This window comes from Ranitomeya variabilis, chromosome 8 (assembly GCF_051348905.1).
Source record: "Ranitomeya variabilis isolate aRanVar5 chromosome 8, aRanVar5.hap1, whole genome shotgun sequence".
Classification (NCBI taxonomy): Eukaryota; Metazoa; Chordata; class Amphibia; order Anura; family Dendrobatidae; genus Ranitomeya; species Ranitomeya variabilis.
In genome coordinates this window covers 33,592,206-33,610,235 of record NC_135239.1, presented here as the reverse complement: position 1 = coordinate 33,610,235, position 18,030 = coordinate 33,592,206, and the positions used below count along the sequence as shown (strand labels likewise).

At 42.3% G+C, this 18,030-nt stretch overlaps 1 protein-coding gene across 1 annotated transcript in view; it reads left to right on the top strand.

The window, feature by feature from the left end:
* Positions 1 to 18,030, top strand: part of FAF1 (Fas associated factor 1) — a 188,509-nt gene that overhangs the window by 15,017 nt on the left and 155,462 nt on the right. Inside the window, exons 2-4 of the mRNA XM_077277215.1 lie at positions 9,960 to 10,028; positions 16,287 to 16,333; positions 17,301 to 17,521. Coding sequence (XP_077133330.1) covers positions 9,960 to 10,028; positions 16,287 to 16,333; positions 17,301 to 17,521 — 337 coding nt within the window. The remainder of the gene's footprint in view (positions 1 to 9,959; positions 10,029 to 16,286; positions 16,334 to 17,300; positions 17,522 to 18,030) is intronic.

Sequence of the window (18,030 nt, the reverse complement as noted above, 5' to 3'; positions counted from 1 at the left end):
TTTTCTCCTTCTACTATTGAGATGGATCCCGTCAAGGTTCAGGCGATTTGTGACTGGACACAACCTACATCTGTTAAGAGTCTTCAGAAGTTCTTGGGTTTTGCTAATTTTTATCGTCGGTTCATTACTAATTTTTCCAGTGTTGTTAAACCTTTGACTGATTTGACTAAAAAGGGTGCTGATGTTGCTAATTGGTCTCCTACGGCTGTGGAGGCCTTTCAGGAACTTAAGCGCCGGTTTTCTTCTGCTCCTGTGTTATGTCAACCAGATGTTTCACTTCCTTTTCAGGTTGAGGTTGATGCTTCCGAGATTGGAGCGGGGGCGGTTTTGTCACAGAGAAGTTCCGATGGCTCGGTGATGAAGCCATGTGCGTTCTTTTCTAGAAAATTCTCGCCCGCCGAGCGCAATTATGATGTGGGTAATCGGGAGCTTTTGGCCATGAAGTGGGCATTTGAGGAGTGGCGTCATTGGCTTGAGGGTGCTAGACATCGTGTGGTGGTCTTGACTGATCACAAAAATCTGATTTACCTTGAGTCTGCCAGGCGTCTGAATCCTAGACAGGCTCGTTGGTCGTTGTTTTTTTCTCGTTTCAATTTTGTGGTTTCATACCTGCCAGGTTCAAAGAATGTGAAGGCAGATGCTCTTTCCAGGAGTTTTGTGCCTGACTCTCCTGGAGACTCTGGGCCTACTGGTATCCTTAGGGATGGGGTAATATTGTCCGCCGTCTCCCCAGACTTGCGACGTGCATTGCAGGAGTTTCAGGCGGATAAACCTGATCGTTGTCCACCAGAAAGACTGTTTGTTCCGGATGATTGGACCAGTAGAGTCATCTCCGAGGTCCATTCTTCTGTGTTGGCTGGTCATCCTGGAATATTTGGTACTAGAGACTTGGTGGCCAGGTCTTTTTGGTGGCCTTCCTTGTCAAGGGATGTGCGCACCTTTGTGCAGTCTTGTGAAGTGTGTGCTCGGGCTAAGCCTTGCTGTTCTCGGGCCAGTGGGTTGTTGTTGTTATCCTTGCCTATCCCGAAGAGGCCTTGGACGCACATTTCCATGGATTTTATTTCAGATCTCCCTGTCTCACAGAAAATGTCCGTTATCTGGGTTGTGTGTGACCGCTTTTCTAAGATGGTTCATTTGGTACCCTTGCCTAAGTTGCCTTCCTCCTCTGAGTTGGTCCCTTTATTTTTTCAGAACGTGGTTCGTTTGCATGGGATTCCGGAGAATATCGTTTCTGACAGGGGATCCCAGTTTGTGTCTAGATTTTGGCGGACGTTTTGTGCTAAGATGGGCATTGATTTGTCTTTCTCGTCTGCATTCCATCCTCAGACGAATGGCCAGACGGAGCGAACTAATCAGACCTTGGAAACTTATTTAAGGTGTTTTGTTTCTGCTGATCAAGATGACTGGGTTGCCTTTTTGCCACTGGCCGAATTTGCCCTTCATAATCGGGCTAGTTCTGCTACTTTGGTTTCTCCTTTCTTTTGTAATTCGGGGTTTCATCCTCGTTTTTCCTCTGGTCAGGTGGAGCCTTCGGATTGTCCTGGAGTGGACGTGGTGGTGGACAGGCTACATCAGATTTGGAATCAGGTGGTGGACAATTTGAAGTTGTCTCAGGAGAAGACTCAGCAGTTTGCTAATCGCCGTCGCCGCGTGGGTCCCCGACTTCTTGTTGGGGACTTGGTGTGGTTGTCTTCTCGTTTTGTCCCTATGAAGGTCTCTTCTCCTAAGTTCAAGCCTCGGTTCATCGGTCCTTATAAGATCTTGGAGATTCTTAACCCTGTATCTTTTCGTTTGGATCTCCCAGCATCGTTTGCTATTCATAATGTGTTCCATCGGTCGTTATTGCGGAGGTATGAGGTGCCCGTTGTTCCTTCGGTTGAGCCTCCTGCTCTGGTGCTGGTGGAGGGAGAATTGGAGTATGTTGTTGAGAAGATCTTGGATTCTCGTGTTTCCAGACGTAAACTCCAGTATTTGGTTAAGTGGAAGGGTTATGGTCAGGAGGATAATTCCTGGGTGGTCGCCTCTGATGTTCATGCGACTGATTTGGTCCGCGCCTTCCATAGAGCTCATCCTGATCGCCCTGGGGGTTCTCGTGAGGGTTCGGTGACCCCTCCTTAAGGGGGGGGTACTGTTGTGGATTCTGTTTTTGGGCTCCCTCTGGTGGTTACAACTGGTACTGGGTGACTTTGGTGGGTTGCGGTCTCTGGTTTCCACCTGTCCATCAGAGGCTGGGTGTTTCCTATTTAACCTGGCTTTCCTGTGACTCCCTTGCCGGCTATCAATGTATCAGTGTGTCTCTGTTACCTTTGCTACCTGCTCCTAGGCCTTCAAGACAAGCTAAGTCTGGATTTCCCTGTTTCATGTTTGCTTTCATGTTTTTAGTCCAGCTTGCAGATATGTAATTCTCTGCTGCTGGTTGCTCTAGTGGGCTGAAATTACCACTCATGTGCCATGAGTTGGCGCATGAGTTCAAGTAATTTCAGGATGGTATTTTGAAGGGTTTTAAGCTGACCGCGCAGTTCACCTTTTTGTATCCTCTGCTATCTAGCTTAAGCGGGCCTCATTTTGCTGAATCTGTTTTCATTACTACGTTTGTGCCTTCCTCTCATTTCACCGTCATTATATGTGGGGGGCTGCTATTTCTGTGGGAATATTTCTCTGGAGGCAAGATAGGTCTGTGATTCTTCTGATAGGGGTAGCTAGATCTCCGGCTGGCGCGAGACGTCTAGAGTCCCCCCAGGAACGTTCCCCGGCTGCTGTTAGTTGAGTGTTGAGGTTCAGGATCGCGGTCAGCTCAGGTTCCATCACCCTAGAGCTCGTCCTGTTTTTGCCCGTGTTATGTGTTTAATTCCCTGCCATTGGGAACATGACAGCGATCAGCCTGTGGCACTGCTGAGGTGTTATGGAAGCCCAGGTTGCTTTGATAGCAGCCTTCTGCTCGTCTGCATTGTTGGGTCTGGTGTCTCTCATCTTCCTCTTGAGATTCTCTACGGGGATAAGGTCAGGCGAGTTTGCTGCCAATCAAGCACAGTGATACTGTTGTTTGTAAACCAGGTATTGGTACTTTTGGCAGTGTGGACAGGTGCCAAGTCCTGCTGGAGAATGACATTTCCATCTCCAAAAAGCTTGTCGCCAGAGGGAAGCATGAAGTGGTCTAAAATTTCCTGGTAGACGGTTGCGCTGACAATGATTGTGGAAACTTCACACTAGACCTCCAGCACCTTGGATTGTGGCCTCTCCACTCTTCCTCCAGACTCTGGGACCTTGATTTCCTAATGAAATGCAAAATTTACTTTCATCTGAAAACACCTTGGACCACTGACAACAGTCCAGTTCTTTTTCTCCTTGGCCCAGGTAAGACGCTTCTGGCGTTGTCTATTGGCCATGAGTGGCTGACACAAAGAATGCGACACTTGTAGCCCATGTCCTAGATACATCTGTGTGTGGTGGCTCTTGAAGCAATGACTCCAGCAGCAGTCCACTCCTTGTGAATCTCCCCAAAATTTTTGAATGGCCTTTTCTTAACAATCCTTTCACGGCTGCGGTTATCCCGGTTACTTGTGCACCTTTTTCTACCACACTTTTTCCTTCCACTCAACTTTCCATTAATATGCTTGGATACAGCCCTCTGTGAACAGCCGGCTTCTTTAGCAATCACCGTTTGTGGCTTACCCTCCTTGTGGAGTGTGTCAGTGACTGCCTTCTGGACATCTGTCAGGTCAGCAGTCTTCCCCATGATTGTGGAGCTACTGAAACAGACTAAAGAACCTTTTATAAACGCTTAGGAAGCCTTTGCAGGTGTTTTCTGTTAATAATTCTAATTTACTGAGATAATGACTTTTGGGTTTTCATTGTCTGTAAGCCATAATCATCAACATTAACAGAAATAAACACGTGAAATAGATCACTCTCGTTTGTAATGACTATATAATATGAGATTCACTTTTTGTATTGAAGAACTTCAAATTAACTTGTTGATGATATTTTAACCCCTTTCTGCCATCGGACGTACTATTCCGTCCATGTGGGGAGGGCCCTACTTCCCAAGGACGGAATAGTACGTCCAGCGCGATCAGACCGCCCCTGGCAACACTGCGATCAAACATGATCGCAGTGTTCCGGCGGTACAGGGAAGCATCGCGCAGGGAGGGGGCACCCTGCATGCTTCCCTGAGACGATCGGTACAAGGCGATGTGCTCAACTTGTACCGAGCGTCTCCTCCCTGCAAGCCCCCGATCCAAAATGGCCGCGGGGCTGCATCCGGGTCCTGCTGGGAGGTGACGTCACAGCGCCTGCTCAGAGCATGCGCCGGGAAGCCTCCCTTCTGTGCACGTCAGATCGCCGATCTGACACAGTGCACAGCAAAGTGTCAGATTGGCGATCTGTCACTTTACTGTGATGCCCCCCCTGGGGCAAAGTAAAAATGTAAAAAAAAATAAAAAAAAATGACATGTTAAAAAAAATAAAAAATTCCTAAATAAATAATAATAATAAAAAAATATATTGTTCCAATAAATATTTTCCTTTAGCTACATAAAACAATAAAAGTACACATATTTAGTATCGCCGAGTCCGTAACGACCCGACCTATAAAACTGTCCCACTAGTTAACCCCTTCAGTGAACACCGTAAAAAAAAAAAAAGGCAAAAAACAATGCTTTATTATCATACCGCCGAACAAAAAGTGGAATAGCACGCAATCAAACAGACGGAAATAAATAACCGTGGTACCGCTGAAAATGTCATCTTGTCCCGCAAAAAACGAGCCGCCATACAGCATCATCATCAGAAAGCGATGCAAAAATAATTATTTTTTCTATAAAATAGTTTTTATCGTATAAAAGCGCCAAAACATAAAAAAAGATATAAATGAGGTATCGCTGTAATCGTACTGACCCGAAGAATAAAACTGCTTTATACATTTTACCAAACGCAGAACGGTATAAACGCCCCCCCCCCCAAAAAAAGAAATTCATGAATAGCTGGTCCTTGGTCATTCTGCCTCACAAAAATCGGAATAAAAAGCGATCAAAAAATGTCACGTGCCCGAAAATGTTACCAATAAAAACGTCAACTCGTCCCACAAAAAACAAGACCTCACATGACTCTGTGGACCAAAATATGGAAAAATTATACCACTCAAAATGTGGTAACGCAAAAAAACATTTTTTGCAATAAAAAGCGTCTTTTAGTGTGTGACAGCTGCCAATCAAAAATCCGCTAGAAAACGCGCTATAAATAGTAAATCAGAACCCCCCTTCATCACCCCCTTAGTTACGAAAAATGAAAAAATGAAAAAAAATGTATTTATTTCCATTTTCCCATTAGGGTTAGGGTTAGGGCTAAAGTTAGGGTTGGGGCTAAAGTTAGGGTTAGGGTTTGGATTACATTTACGGTTGGGAATAGGGTTGGGATTAGGGTTAGGGGTGTGGTTAGGGTTACAGTTGAGATTAGGGTTAGGGGTGTGTTTGGATTAGGGTTTCAGTTAGAATTGGGGGGTTTCGACTATTTAGGCACATCAGGGGCTCTCCAAATGCGACATTGCGTCCAATCTGAATTCCAGCCAATTCTGCGTTGAAAAAGTAAAACAGTGCTCCTTCCCTTCCGAGCTCTCCCATGCGCCCAAACAGGGGTTTACCTCAACATATGGGGTATCAGCGTACTCAGGACACATTGGACAACAACTTTTGGGGTCCAATTTCTCCTGTTACCCTTGGGAAAATACAAAACTGGGGGCTAAAAAATAATTTTTGTGGGAAAAAGAAAGAGTTTTTATTTTCACGGCTCTGCGTTATAAACTGTAGTGAAACACTTGGGGGTTCAAAGCTCTCACAGCACATCTAGATGAGTTCCTTAGGGGGTCTACTTTCCAAAATGGTGTCACTTGTTGGGGGTTTCAATGTTTAGGCACATCAGTGGCTCTCCAAACGCGACATGGCGTCCCATCTCAATTCCAGTCAATTTTGCATTGAAAAGTCAAATGGCGCTCCTTCCCTTCCGAGCTCTGCCATGCGCCCAAACAGTGGTTTACCCCCACATATGGGGTATCAGCGTACTCAGGACAAATTGTACAACAACTTTTGGGGTCCAATTTCTTCTCTTACCCTTGGAAAAATAAAGAATTGGGGGCGTAAAAATCATTTTTATGAAAAAATATGATTTTTTATTTTTACGGCTCTGCATTATAAACTTCTGTGAAGCACTTGGTGGGTCAAAGTGCTCACCACACATCTAGATAATTTCCTTAGGGGGTATACTTTCCAAAATGGTGTCACTTGTGGGGGGTTTCAATGTTTAGGCACATCAGGGGCTCTCCAAACGCAACATGGTGTCCCATCTGAATTCCAGTCAATTTTGCATTGAAAAGTCAAATGGCGCTCCTTCGCTTCCGAGCTCTGCCATGCGCCCAAACAGTGGTTTACCCCCACATATGGGGTATCGGCGTACTCAGGACAAATTGTACAACAACGTTTGGGGTCCATTTTCTCCTGTTACCATTGGTAAAATAAAACAAATTGGAGCTGAAGTAAATTTTTTGTGTAAAAAAGTTAAATGTTCATTTTTATTTAAACATTCCAAAAATTCCTGTGAAACACCTGAAGGGTTAATAGACTTCTTGAATGTAGTTTTGAGCACCTTCAGGGGTGCAGTTTTTAGAATGGTGTCACACTTGGGTATTTTCCATCATATAGACCCCTCAAAATGACTTCAAATGAGATGTTGTCCCTAAAAAAAAAAAATGGTGTTGTAATAATGAGAAATTGCTGGTCAACTTTTAACCCTTATAACTCCCTAACGAAAAAAAATTTTGGTTCCAAAATTGTGCTGATGTAAAGTAGACATGTGGGAAATGTTACCTATTAAGTATTTTGTGTGACATATCTCTGTGATTTAATTGTATAAAAATTCAAAGTTGGAAAATTGCGAAATTTTCAAAATTTTTGCCAAATTTCCGTTTTTTTCACAAATAAACGCAGGTAATATCAAATAAATTTTACCACTATCATGAAGTACAATATGTCACGAGAAAACAGTGTCAGAATCACCAGGATCCGTTGAAGCGTTCCAGAGTTATAACCTCATAAAGGGACAGTGGTCAGAATTGTAAAAATTGGCCCGGTCATTAACGTGCAAACCACCCTTGGGGGTAAAGGGGTTAACCTAGCTTTAAGCGTGTGTGTGTGTGTATATACATATATATTTATCTTGATATTTAACCCTTTCCAACAAAATGATGTTAAAAACGTCCTTTTTGTGGGGAGTCTGTATAGGACTGGTGGAAAAACTGAGCCTTCTCCGTACACTGCGGACCCTCGATGTGCCCAACTTTGACTGCCACTATCTGAATTAGTTTAGATAGCAGCCATGAAAATGAGCCAAAAAAATAATTTTACCTGGTGACATCTATTTTTTTTTTTTTTTTTTTTTTAAGTACCGTACCCCAAAATAGTACCAATAAAAAGTACAGCTCGTCTCACAAAAAAAAGTGGCCGCACAGATCCATCAACTGAAAAAGATGTTAGATGTTTCAGAAAATAGCAAAGCAAACTTTATGTTGTGTGTTTTTGTTTTTTTTAAATTTATTTATTTTATAATTCTCCCCAATGAAGTTTAACATGTCATTTTTACCCTCTATATATCTTTTTGATGTTTTCACCATGTTTTGGATGGAAAATTAAATGAAGCCATTGAAAAAAAAAAATGGCAGTGGGAAAAAATAAAAGTTATGGCTTTTTAAAACATGGATATATAAAAGAAAAATTCAGGTTTTCAAAGGGTTAAGGAATGGCTAGTGTGTGTAAAGACCCCTTTAATATGGTCATAGAAGTAAAGTTGCCCCTCAGTCCGAGCTGTCATGAAGGCTCACTCTGTCGCGCACTCTCTTGCGGTCACATAGGACGAGCGCTCCATGGTTGGTGATGATTATGACTTCTATAGACCATAAATTACTGCTGCTCCGTGACTGTTGTGCATGTCTCCCCCATGTGGTGAGGAAGGGTAACTGCAGTCAATGATTGTCACAGGAGAGGCGCTGTGGATAATCTCACAGAAGCTTATACATAGCCCAAAGTGGGAGGCAAACAGGAGTGAACTTACTATATGTACAGCTGCACAGAGGCCTTATAGGCAGGAGGCCCATGCCCCCATAAGGGCTTGTTCACACACTGCATATTTGATGTTTTTTTTTTTTTTTTATTTCCCCCCTTTTACTGTCCTAGCAAAGTGAATGAGATTTCTGGAACCTAATCCACACACTGCTTATTTTTTTCCATGCAGATTTGAACCACTAAAGTGGTTTTTGCAGCATTTTTGACCCAAGAAAGTGTTTAAAAAAAAAAAAAAAAAAAAAAAAACCCACGTATTTTACGCTTACGTTTTTCTTCCCAGCCAACACTTGGGTTTAGCTGAAGAATCTGCTGCAAATGCTCAGTGTGCACATATCCTTAAGGGTACGTCCACATGACTTGGTAGTTTCCTGCAGATTTAGTTGTGGAGTTGCTGTGAATTTCAACCTTTGAACATTTGCAAAGCGCGACCTCAACAGCAGAGATCGACATGTTTCAGATTTCAAATCCATTCCTGTGAATTTCTGCTGCGGATTTCCTCTGTAGCTCATGGATGAGATGTGTTGGGGGGGGGGGAAATCTGCTCCGTATTTGAGCCTTGTGAACAAACCTTGAAAGCTTTATTCTTCATTTCGCATGTAAGCAAATAAATATCAGATCTCTTAATTAATGGGGGATTGAGAAGGAGACATAAGGGGGTTCTGTGATGTGCTATAAATGAGTATTTGGATCATCCCTGGAGCTGGATCTACAAGGGAAAAAGAGAATCTGATCTTACTGCATTCAATAAATTCTATGGTGTGCCAGATAAGTAGCACGTGGTTTCCAATAAAGGGTTCAAATGATCTCCTATTCACAGGGGTACGGGTTGGGCCCTGACCGATCCCAAAAACACAGCCTTGTAAAGGCTGAAAATGTGCAGAAAAGAGATGAGGAGCAGACTTTAAAAATAAATCCCTGAAAATAATCACCTATATAAAGGACAGGTAATAATTTGCAAATGAGTGGGGTTTGCCAAGACCCCCATTGATCTCCAGAACAAAGTGCCCCTTTTAAATGGGACACTCAATTCATTCTCTGTGGGTCTACTGGAAATAGCCGAATGCTTCACTTGACAGTTGGTAGCTGTCCCATTGCTACCGGGGCATTTTAGATTCATATACTCCAGATCAATGGGGCTCGCAGAGATCAGACCCTTTTAAATAGTTGATAACATTGATAAGTTTCAGAAAATCCCTTGTTTAAAAAATAAATAAATAAATCAGTGTTTACTCACTCTGCCCGGGTCCAGCAGTGCGTCTCTGCCGCTTCTCTGAGTCTGTTATTGTGTCGGCAATCTATGAGCACAGTGGCTTGTGCAGAACTGCTGAGCTCAGTGACTGGCGGCAGACAATAACTGAGACCGCGAGCATCTGCAGAGACTGTGTGCTGGACCTGGGGACAGTGAGCAAAGCACAGTTTTTGTTTAAAAATAAAATAAAATCTGTAGCCGAAGAAGAGGTTTTCCCAAAATCGGGAAAGCCGTTTAATAATAAAAAATAGCCCTTTAAGGCCATGCAGTGTGTTCCCCATACTTGTTCTCTCTTTTCTTACCAGCCTGTATTCAGCATACTGCAACACTTTCTTTATTTTGCAATGAGTGAGGTTTATAGAAGCCCCTATGTTGACTTATTAGATACAGGAGTGTGGCAATGTTTCCTGTGTTCCATGCGCACGGTGTCCGCTGCTCGCTGGTGCTGGTTAGGAGAAAGTTCATGTGTAGTTCAGAGTTTGGTAAAACATTAGTTTAGCCCATAGAGGAGGTGACACCGATACGAGTCCGGGCGCTGCTGCCAGCCTGAAACCAGAGAGCCGGCCGCGCTGTAACCCTTTGTGTGCTCTTCTCCTCCCCAGGCTTGCACCGGCATTGAGAACATCGATGAGGCGATCACACTGCTCGAACAGAACAACTGGGACTTACTAGTAAGTTTATTCTTTCTTCCATTTATTTCCAGTTTGTTTGTTTGTTTTTGTATCTGAAATATTAGTAATTCTTTTGTTCTGCCATTTATTTATTTATTTATTTAATTTGGCCGTATTCACACATTCAGGATTCTGGCTTGGATTAAGCACTACAGAATCCCCTGACAATCTCCAGATAATGTATACCCCATCTTCATGCAGTGGGATCATCAATATGCTGCAGATTTCATCCCTCCCCCCCCCGTGTTAAGGACTTATATATACGTCATGGTGGGGCGTTACTTCCTGCGGCAGAAAATGTCTCCAGGATGGCGCTGGCCCAGGAGTTACGTCCAAGCCTTCCACAGCTGGAGTTGGCTGTAAAATACCGCTCAGCAGAAAATGCTGCGGTCTATAGCGGCCTCCGGTCATTATAAGGCAAATTCAATTTTCAGCGCAAAAATATGATGCAAAATGGAGTTTCCTAGTTAAATCTGAGCGCACTAAAATCGAATTTCATTAAAGAAGTTGTCAGGCCTTGGGGTACAAGTCTGCAGAATTGTGAATCCTCACAGTGAACTGGCAAGCGTGTGACCCCAAGTTTGTGATTTACATACTTCCGGCCACATTTCAACTAGACATCCAGCATCTCTCATTTCACTTGTATTGAGCAAGGCTGTGCCCTTCTAGTCGGCATGTGACCACATGTATGGAAGTCGCATACTTAGTCATGCACCGGAGAATCCTGATAGCGCACATAGTGCTCACTGTGAGGATTCACAAGTCTGCAGTGTCTTCAAACTTGTACCCCAAGGCCGGACAAAAAATCTGAATGTACAATGTGAATGTAGCCCAGCGCTGTAAAAAACAAACCAAAAAAACAAAATATTTTTCAGTGTTTTAAAAATAAAAGTGAAGAACATAACGAAACAAAATCATTTTTTTTCCTCTCACCTTTCGTGGACTCATTCACTTCAGTTAGGTCTGCCAAATGCAACAAACTAAATCATGTTCCTCCGTCCATAAAAAAAATAAAATAAAATAAAAATGAGCATGCGAAAAAGCTTATACACTAAAATGCCCAGTATTACGCTTATACTGAATTTGTATTAATTTGTTTTGTTGGTTGTTTAAAAAAATAAACAAGAGAACGTCACTTAACCATTGGTACCATTTCGGAGGACATATGGGGTCTTGATTGCTTTTCACTGCATTTTTGTGTGAGGTGGGCCGACTGAACAAATGGCAATTCTGGTGTTTCGATTTTATTTTCTTTTATCTTTTTTGTTCTATTTACTTTTTCTTTTGAATAAAATCCTTTAATATTTTTCTAGACCGGAACGTTTGCGAATGTGGTGATACATATTATTTTCCCCAATCAGGAGATTATATATATATATATATATATATATATATATATATATATATATATACATATATATATATATATATATACATATATATATATATACACACACATACATACATACATACATACATACATACATACATACATACATACATACACACATACATACACACATACATACATACACACATACATACACACATACATACATATATACATATATATATACATATATATATACATATATACATATATACATATATACATATATACATATATACATATATACATATATACATATATACATATATACATATATACATACATACAATACATACATAATTTTTTTTTAATAATATTTATATATTATATATAACTTTTTTTTTTAATTACTTTTCTTATTTAATTTCTTCTGTGGGATTTAAACCTACAATAGTTTTGATCTCTTGGACTATATATTGAAATGCTAGAATTAATTTATGGGGTTAAACAGCAGTGATTAGAGCTGGGTCCGGTAGCTGCTGTCAGCAGTAGGTGCTAGCTGGGTGTGGACCGTTCTCAGCTCCTGAGCCCGCTCCATACACCTGCATCTGCCCTGTCACGTACATGGATGGCAGATGTCCGGAAAGGGCTAAATGGGTTGTCCACATCTTTTCATACTTTTATACTTACCCCTAGCAGCTACACTTTTCTTCTCTTCCCAGCTGATTGCTGGGGTCCCGGGTGTCAGACCCTCTTGTCCTGATATTGATGACCTATCCTAAGCCCAGTCATTAATATTAGATGCTCGGACAACCCCTTCAAGGCCCTTTTTATATATGAGGCATGTGTGTGAATAGTCCACCTGCATTTTCAGGCCCAGTATATTGCAGGAGCAGCAGGGTGCGTGAGATTTTAGTAAATCCTACCTGTACATTGCAGAAATGTACATGCTATACCGCCAATTTCCCAGCACGGGGTTCTCCATGGTGTACAGGGATTAGGCTAGTCTGGTGTCCTTTTCTATGCTCTCGAGTTTTGTAACACCGAATACTAATTGTAATCCTGATTTTACAGCTGCCGGAGCCCCGTTCACAGCTAATTAGTGATTGCTTCCGCTCCCCCTCGCTCCGGTTACTTTCTGTAGCTGTCCCTTTAATATTTCAGTTCTGTGTGTAATCGGTAATCGGAGGGGAGATAATGTCAGAAACGATTCACTGGGAAATCTCCCGGGGCCCCAGGTGGTTGTGCGACACGTGATCGGGGCGTGAAAGGGTTTGTAAGTGAGCTCGGCGTGCAGCGCGTGCCCGGTGCTGTCAGTCGTGTGAGATGTGGACGGACGCATTGCTGGGGCGTCTTGTGCACCTCTGAGTTTTCGCTCCTTCACCCATAGAATAGAGACCTTCTCTGGACCCTTTACCCCCTTATTAAAGGTTGCAGAAAAAATGGCGCAGAGTCCTCCAATTACCTGGAGCTAAATCCTTTTGACAGTGACCTTTTTTCCCCACCTTTTACAAATTAACGCCTTCTCTTTGGAGTTCTAAACTCTGAGACCCCAATGAGGGATTAAATGTAGTGGTGGCAGCTCCCCATGTGGGGTCTGCACTTTATCAGGGAGGCACTACTTCATCGGTGTTCAGGCATCAGAGCTGACATTCCCCGTTCTGCCAATTGGTGCGGGTCCCAGCGGTCGGACCCCCATTGATCTGTAAATATATAGTCCGAACACATTGGTCTGCATAGGAGCTACAAACCAAAAACCGGGCCAAACTGTGGTTCTCCAGGTGTTGTAGCCCAGTCATTCTGGTAGCTGTAGTTCCTCCGCAGGATGCAGACCTCCGCTCTATGAACATGTACATACATCCGATACGTCCCTGTGCACATTCATGCAGTTGTTGTATGTTCAGCTCTCGAGTCACAGGAAACTGTCCGGTTTCCTACAAATTTCAAAGTTCAACTCCTGAGATTTATTTATGGAAATCTCAGCATTTTGGAGAAAGTCGAGTCTGAGCTCCCCCTCCTGCTCTGTTTTCTTTGCAAGATCGCCAAGAAAGAGCGGAACATTAAAAAAACCGAGGCCAGGACTGCGGAGTCATCGTTCGGCCTCCTTGGCCATGGAGGCTTTATATGATGTGTGCGAGGCGAGTGATCGCCGCCCCGACGTTACAGGAGCGTGAGCTGCTTCACCGCGGATTTCACCACAATCCATCACAAAGCAGTGAAAATCCGCACAATATCGAGCTCGCTGAAGGCTTCAGATCCGCTCCATGCTTCTATTTTCATTCATTTGTTTTCTCAAAAAAATTTGTGAATAGGATTTTCAAAACTCCATTTACTTTGTGTTTTATGCTGCAGAATTCTCAACTTTTGAACATTGCCTCGGAATTGTAATATTCACATTACATGGTGGATCTCAGATCTCCTCGGCTACACATGGATTTAGTGACTTTTTATTCTAAGGCCTTTTCGATATTCGTAAAGGGGGAGGATAAGGCTCCAGTCCAGCGTTCAGCTGCATTGGTAGCGTGGGAAGTTGCAGCCATACACAGGGGTAGCCAATATGCCCCTAAATCATTCACCGCTGGGGGGCTACATCATGGTACAAGTATGCTCTTAGGGGCCATAAGGATAAAGGAGTTGCCGAACCACCACGCTTTCTCCTAACCTGCACTCGATCTTGCAGATCGGCATCGTTCACACCTTGCCCGCAGCATTGGCTAAAGGGGCACTTTGCCATTTGGGTGCCCCTTATCAGGGATGGTGCCGCTAATTGAGGCACCTTAGTTATCATGGACAAGGGGCCTGGACTTTTGGGCTAGATTTGCTTTGCCAAATATTTTTTGTAAACCCCTTCCCCCCCCCCCCCCCCATCTTCCTGAATTTTGCATTATTGAAAATGGGCAAGTGTGTTTACACTCCTGGGCCCCAATTCATCAGTTCCATTTCTTTTTTCTAAGTAACTTAGCTTTCTCTCTCTCTTTTTTTTTTTTTTTTTTTTTAAATATATATCTTGTGGATTTTGTTGACTTTTTTTTCCAGCAAAAGTTAGGTTCCTCTAAAATGTCACAAGATTTGCAGGGAATAAAAGCAAAAAAATACGGCGTACAATTGTGCAAAAAGTTTCAGCAACTTTTTTTTTTTTTAATATAAAGTTGAATCATCCAAAAACATCTGAGAAAACCAAATCCTGTTCACAATAACGAAGATTAAAAGAAAAAAAAAAAGGCGAACACATAAAATAGACTTTACATAAGACACAATTGGAAGACTAAGGTGCAAATGAAGAGCACCAAAAATAAAATAAAAAGATTCAAATGCAACAATGCATGGGGCCCTGAGTTTTTCAGAGCATACGGTATATATTTTTTATTTGGCTCCATTCTGTGCGGTGCAGATTTGTTTGCACATTGCGTCATTTTACGTATATGCTCAATAACACAATTTCTGGAACCATTCCACTGACTTTCATTAGTAAGTTAAAGGGGAACTCCATTTCATATTGCAATGCTACCTTATATGAGTCGGCATCTCCTCGCCCCATGAGTATTTCAGACGTGCGCTCTTACATGCATTGCCCTGGAGTAACGGAGCGTTGTAGGATTTATAATTCCTGCTGTGACTTCACTGGTTAATAGGTAATGTGATGGCTCCCTTCTGCCCTCTTGTGGTTTTTGCCAGTATTGCAGTTCACTCAATATGAGAAACTCATTTATTTATTGTAATCTTTTGTAATAAATAATAAAAATAACAATCAAAATAAAATAAAGGAATTCTTGGTGTATGAACTTGACCTAACTTCTACAAACTTCCTAAATCTAGAAAAAAAAGCCATCCCCTGTGCTAAGTTTCTCTGCTTCTATACAGATAGTCACTAAACTTTTTCAGACTTTTCGGGGGTGTTTCCGTGTGGGTATGTGGTCACACAGATCCCCACTCACTGTGTACCTAGACAGCTTCTTCTGGACCCGTGGACGGATTGTAATACTCATGACCCTTCCACTTTCCCAGGGTGAATGGTTACTATGGATTAGAGGGGTCTGTATTCATTTAGATCGTTTTTTGCCATTGAAGGCAGTGTGAAGACTGATCTCTAGGTAATGACTGGATGATGACCAATTCTTTATAGGTGGGGTGCTGATTTGTGGACCCCACCCATACTGTTTTTTTTTTTTTTTTTCCTGGTTAATTAAGGTTGTCCCATGTATTTGAATTGGGCTAAACAGGACCCTCTTAAGTCTTCTGTTCTGGGCACAGACGTCAGACATTGGGGCTTGGATGCTCTCATTACCCTGCAGTTTGGACCCCTCTAATTAGAGGATCATTCTAGAATGTTATTCTGATTTTTTAATTTTTATTTTTCCTAGTTAGGCTTTTCTTTACTTGACCTCCCCAGGTCCAGCACTGTGTCTCTGCTGTTTCTCATGGGGTCTTTTATTGTCTGCAGCACTGACAGCACATAGATTGTGCTGCATCTACAGCACATAGATAGACTGGCTTGTGTTATCAACTCGGCTGATTGGCTGCAGCGCTGTCAACTATGTTACTATGTAATAACAGACTCCAGGACTAGTGGTGCTGGACCAGGGGAGGGGGAAGTGAAGCAGTGTTTTTTTTGTTTTTTTTTAAACTAGCTACGACTGGGTACAGGGGTTTTCAGAAACCAGAAAACCCCTTTAAGTGATTATCGTTTTGTTGTAGGGGACAAATGCGGTGTGAGCGAGAGATGTCACAGGCCCCTAAGCAGGAAGATTCTCCGTCATGTCCATACGGGTCCTCGTAGTCTTGGATGGAGGTCACTAATATGTAATGATAACTCCTGGCTACATCTCTACGATCACTGGAGGTGATCGTAGGCTCACTTGTTACATAGGACTGACTCTTTACACTTTTCTGGCTGTACTGAGACATTTTTACTTTCTTTTTTCTAACAGGCAGCAATAAACGGCGTCATACCACAAGAAAATGGCATTTTACAGAGGTAAGTACCATATGATCATACTGCCTGCAGGTATGTGCCTGTTGTGTCTACAGATGACTGTTATTCACAAGAAAGTGCCGGCAACATGGCAAATGGCCCTACAGCAGATGGCAGGGAGTATCCTGACAACGTCACCAATTATTACCAGTGTATTTGGTGACGTATATACATATAAACCGCTACAGGGTTCATGGTTCGGTTATTCCCACATTGTAGATCAGTTCATATTTTCTTAAAGAGAATGAGTCTTAAGGATCCACCATTCACAATAGGTGTTATCACAGCTCACCTCCTCCTCCTGTATAATGACTGATAGCACCTCTATATACAGTAAAAAACACAGGATGCACCATTCACAATAGGTGATGTCACAGCTCACCTCCTCCTCCTGTACAATGACTGATAACACCTCTATATACAGTAGATAACACAGGATCCACCATTCACAATAGGTGATGTCACAGCTCATCTCCTCCTGTACAATGACTGATAACACCTCTATATACAGTAGATAACACAGGATGCACCATTCACAATAAATGATGTCACAGCTCACCACCTCCTGTACAATGACTGATAACACCTCTATATACAGTAGATAACACAGGATCCCCCATCCATGGGCTCAATAAGATGTCGGAGTCTAGTATTAGGCCTAGTGGGGGAGTCATTCCACTTTTGTTCTGAAATTTGCAACTTTTTTGTATCCCTCTTGCTTTAAAAACTGGCAAAAAAGTGAGCAGAGTAAAGCGGAGAGAACAGGAAGCACCACTACCTCATAATTTTTTTTATTTTCTGGTGCAAGTAAAACCCGAAGATGCACCAGATGTATTAAGACACACGTGCCTTTTAATGATTTGGGTGCATGTTACTCTGGTGCAGATGAGAAGGCGAGTAGCAGAAAAGATGGCGGCTGTGACTGCAGCGTTTTTTGCGTTTCATTTGTAATCTCTCTTTATAATTTCAGTGAATACAGCTCGGAAACGATCCAGAATCCTGTGTTTGGTCCTTCCTCTTTGCCCAACACCTCCGCCTCCATTGCTTCCTCCTCTACATCCTCTGGCTCGGCCTTTCGCCCAGTAATTCCAAGCCGGCAGGTTGTGGAGCGACTTTCCCGTATGTTGGACTTCAAAGTGGAGTATAGAGATAAAACGGCGGATGTGGTTCTTGAAGACAGCTGCACTGTTGGTAAGGTTTCCCCATACACCATCTGTTTAGCGCTTTATGATCCCTCCTATGTTGTATGTGTTGGTGTGTCCGAGCGGAGAAGGGGACATACAAAAATAATAATGTGGACAACTGTTTTTTTAATTATTTTATTATGTTGTATAATATATAATAATAATACTGGCAACTATTTATAATAAATAAAATGCATAAATAACAATATTATACACTAAATATATAATAAAATATTTTTTATATAAAATTTTTATTTTTTTGCTTAGTTGCCAGTAATTTATTATTATTATTTATTATAGTTCTTTTTTTTTTTTTTTACTTAGTTGCATGTATTTCGAGCTGAGAATAATTTTTGCAGTTGGTTTTCATTAATTTTTTTTGCAGACTCGACTTGGAATTGACTCACACATGTCCTGACTATAGGAATTAGGTGCTAGACACTCTCCAATAGGCATGTATACACACACAATCCTTAGCAGCCCAATGTTATGCCTCAGGGTAAAAGAGATTCTAGC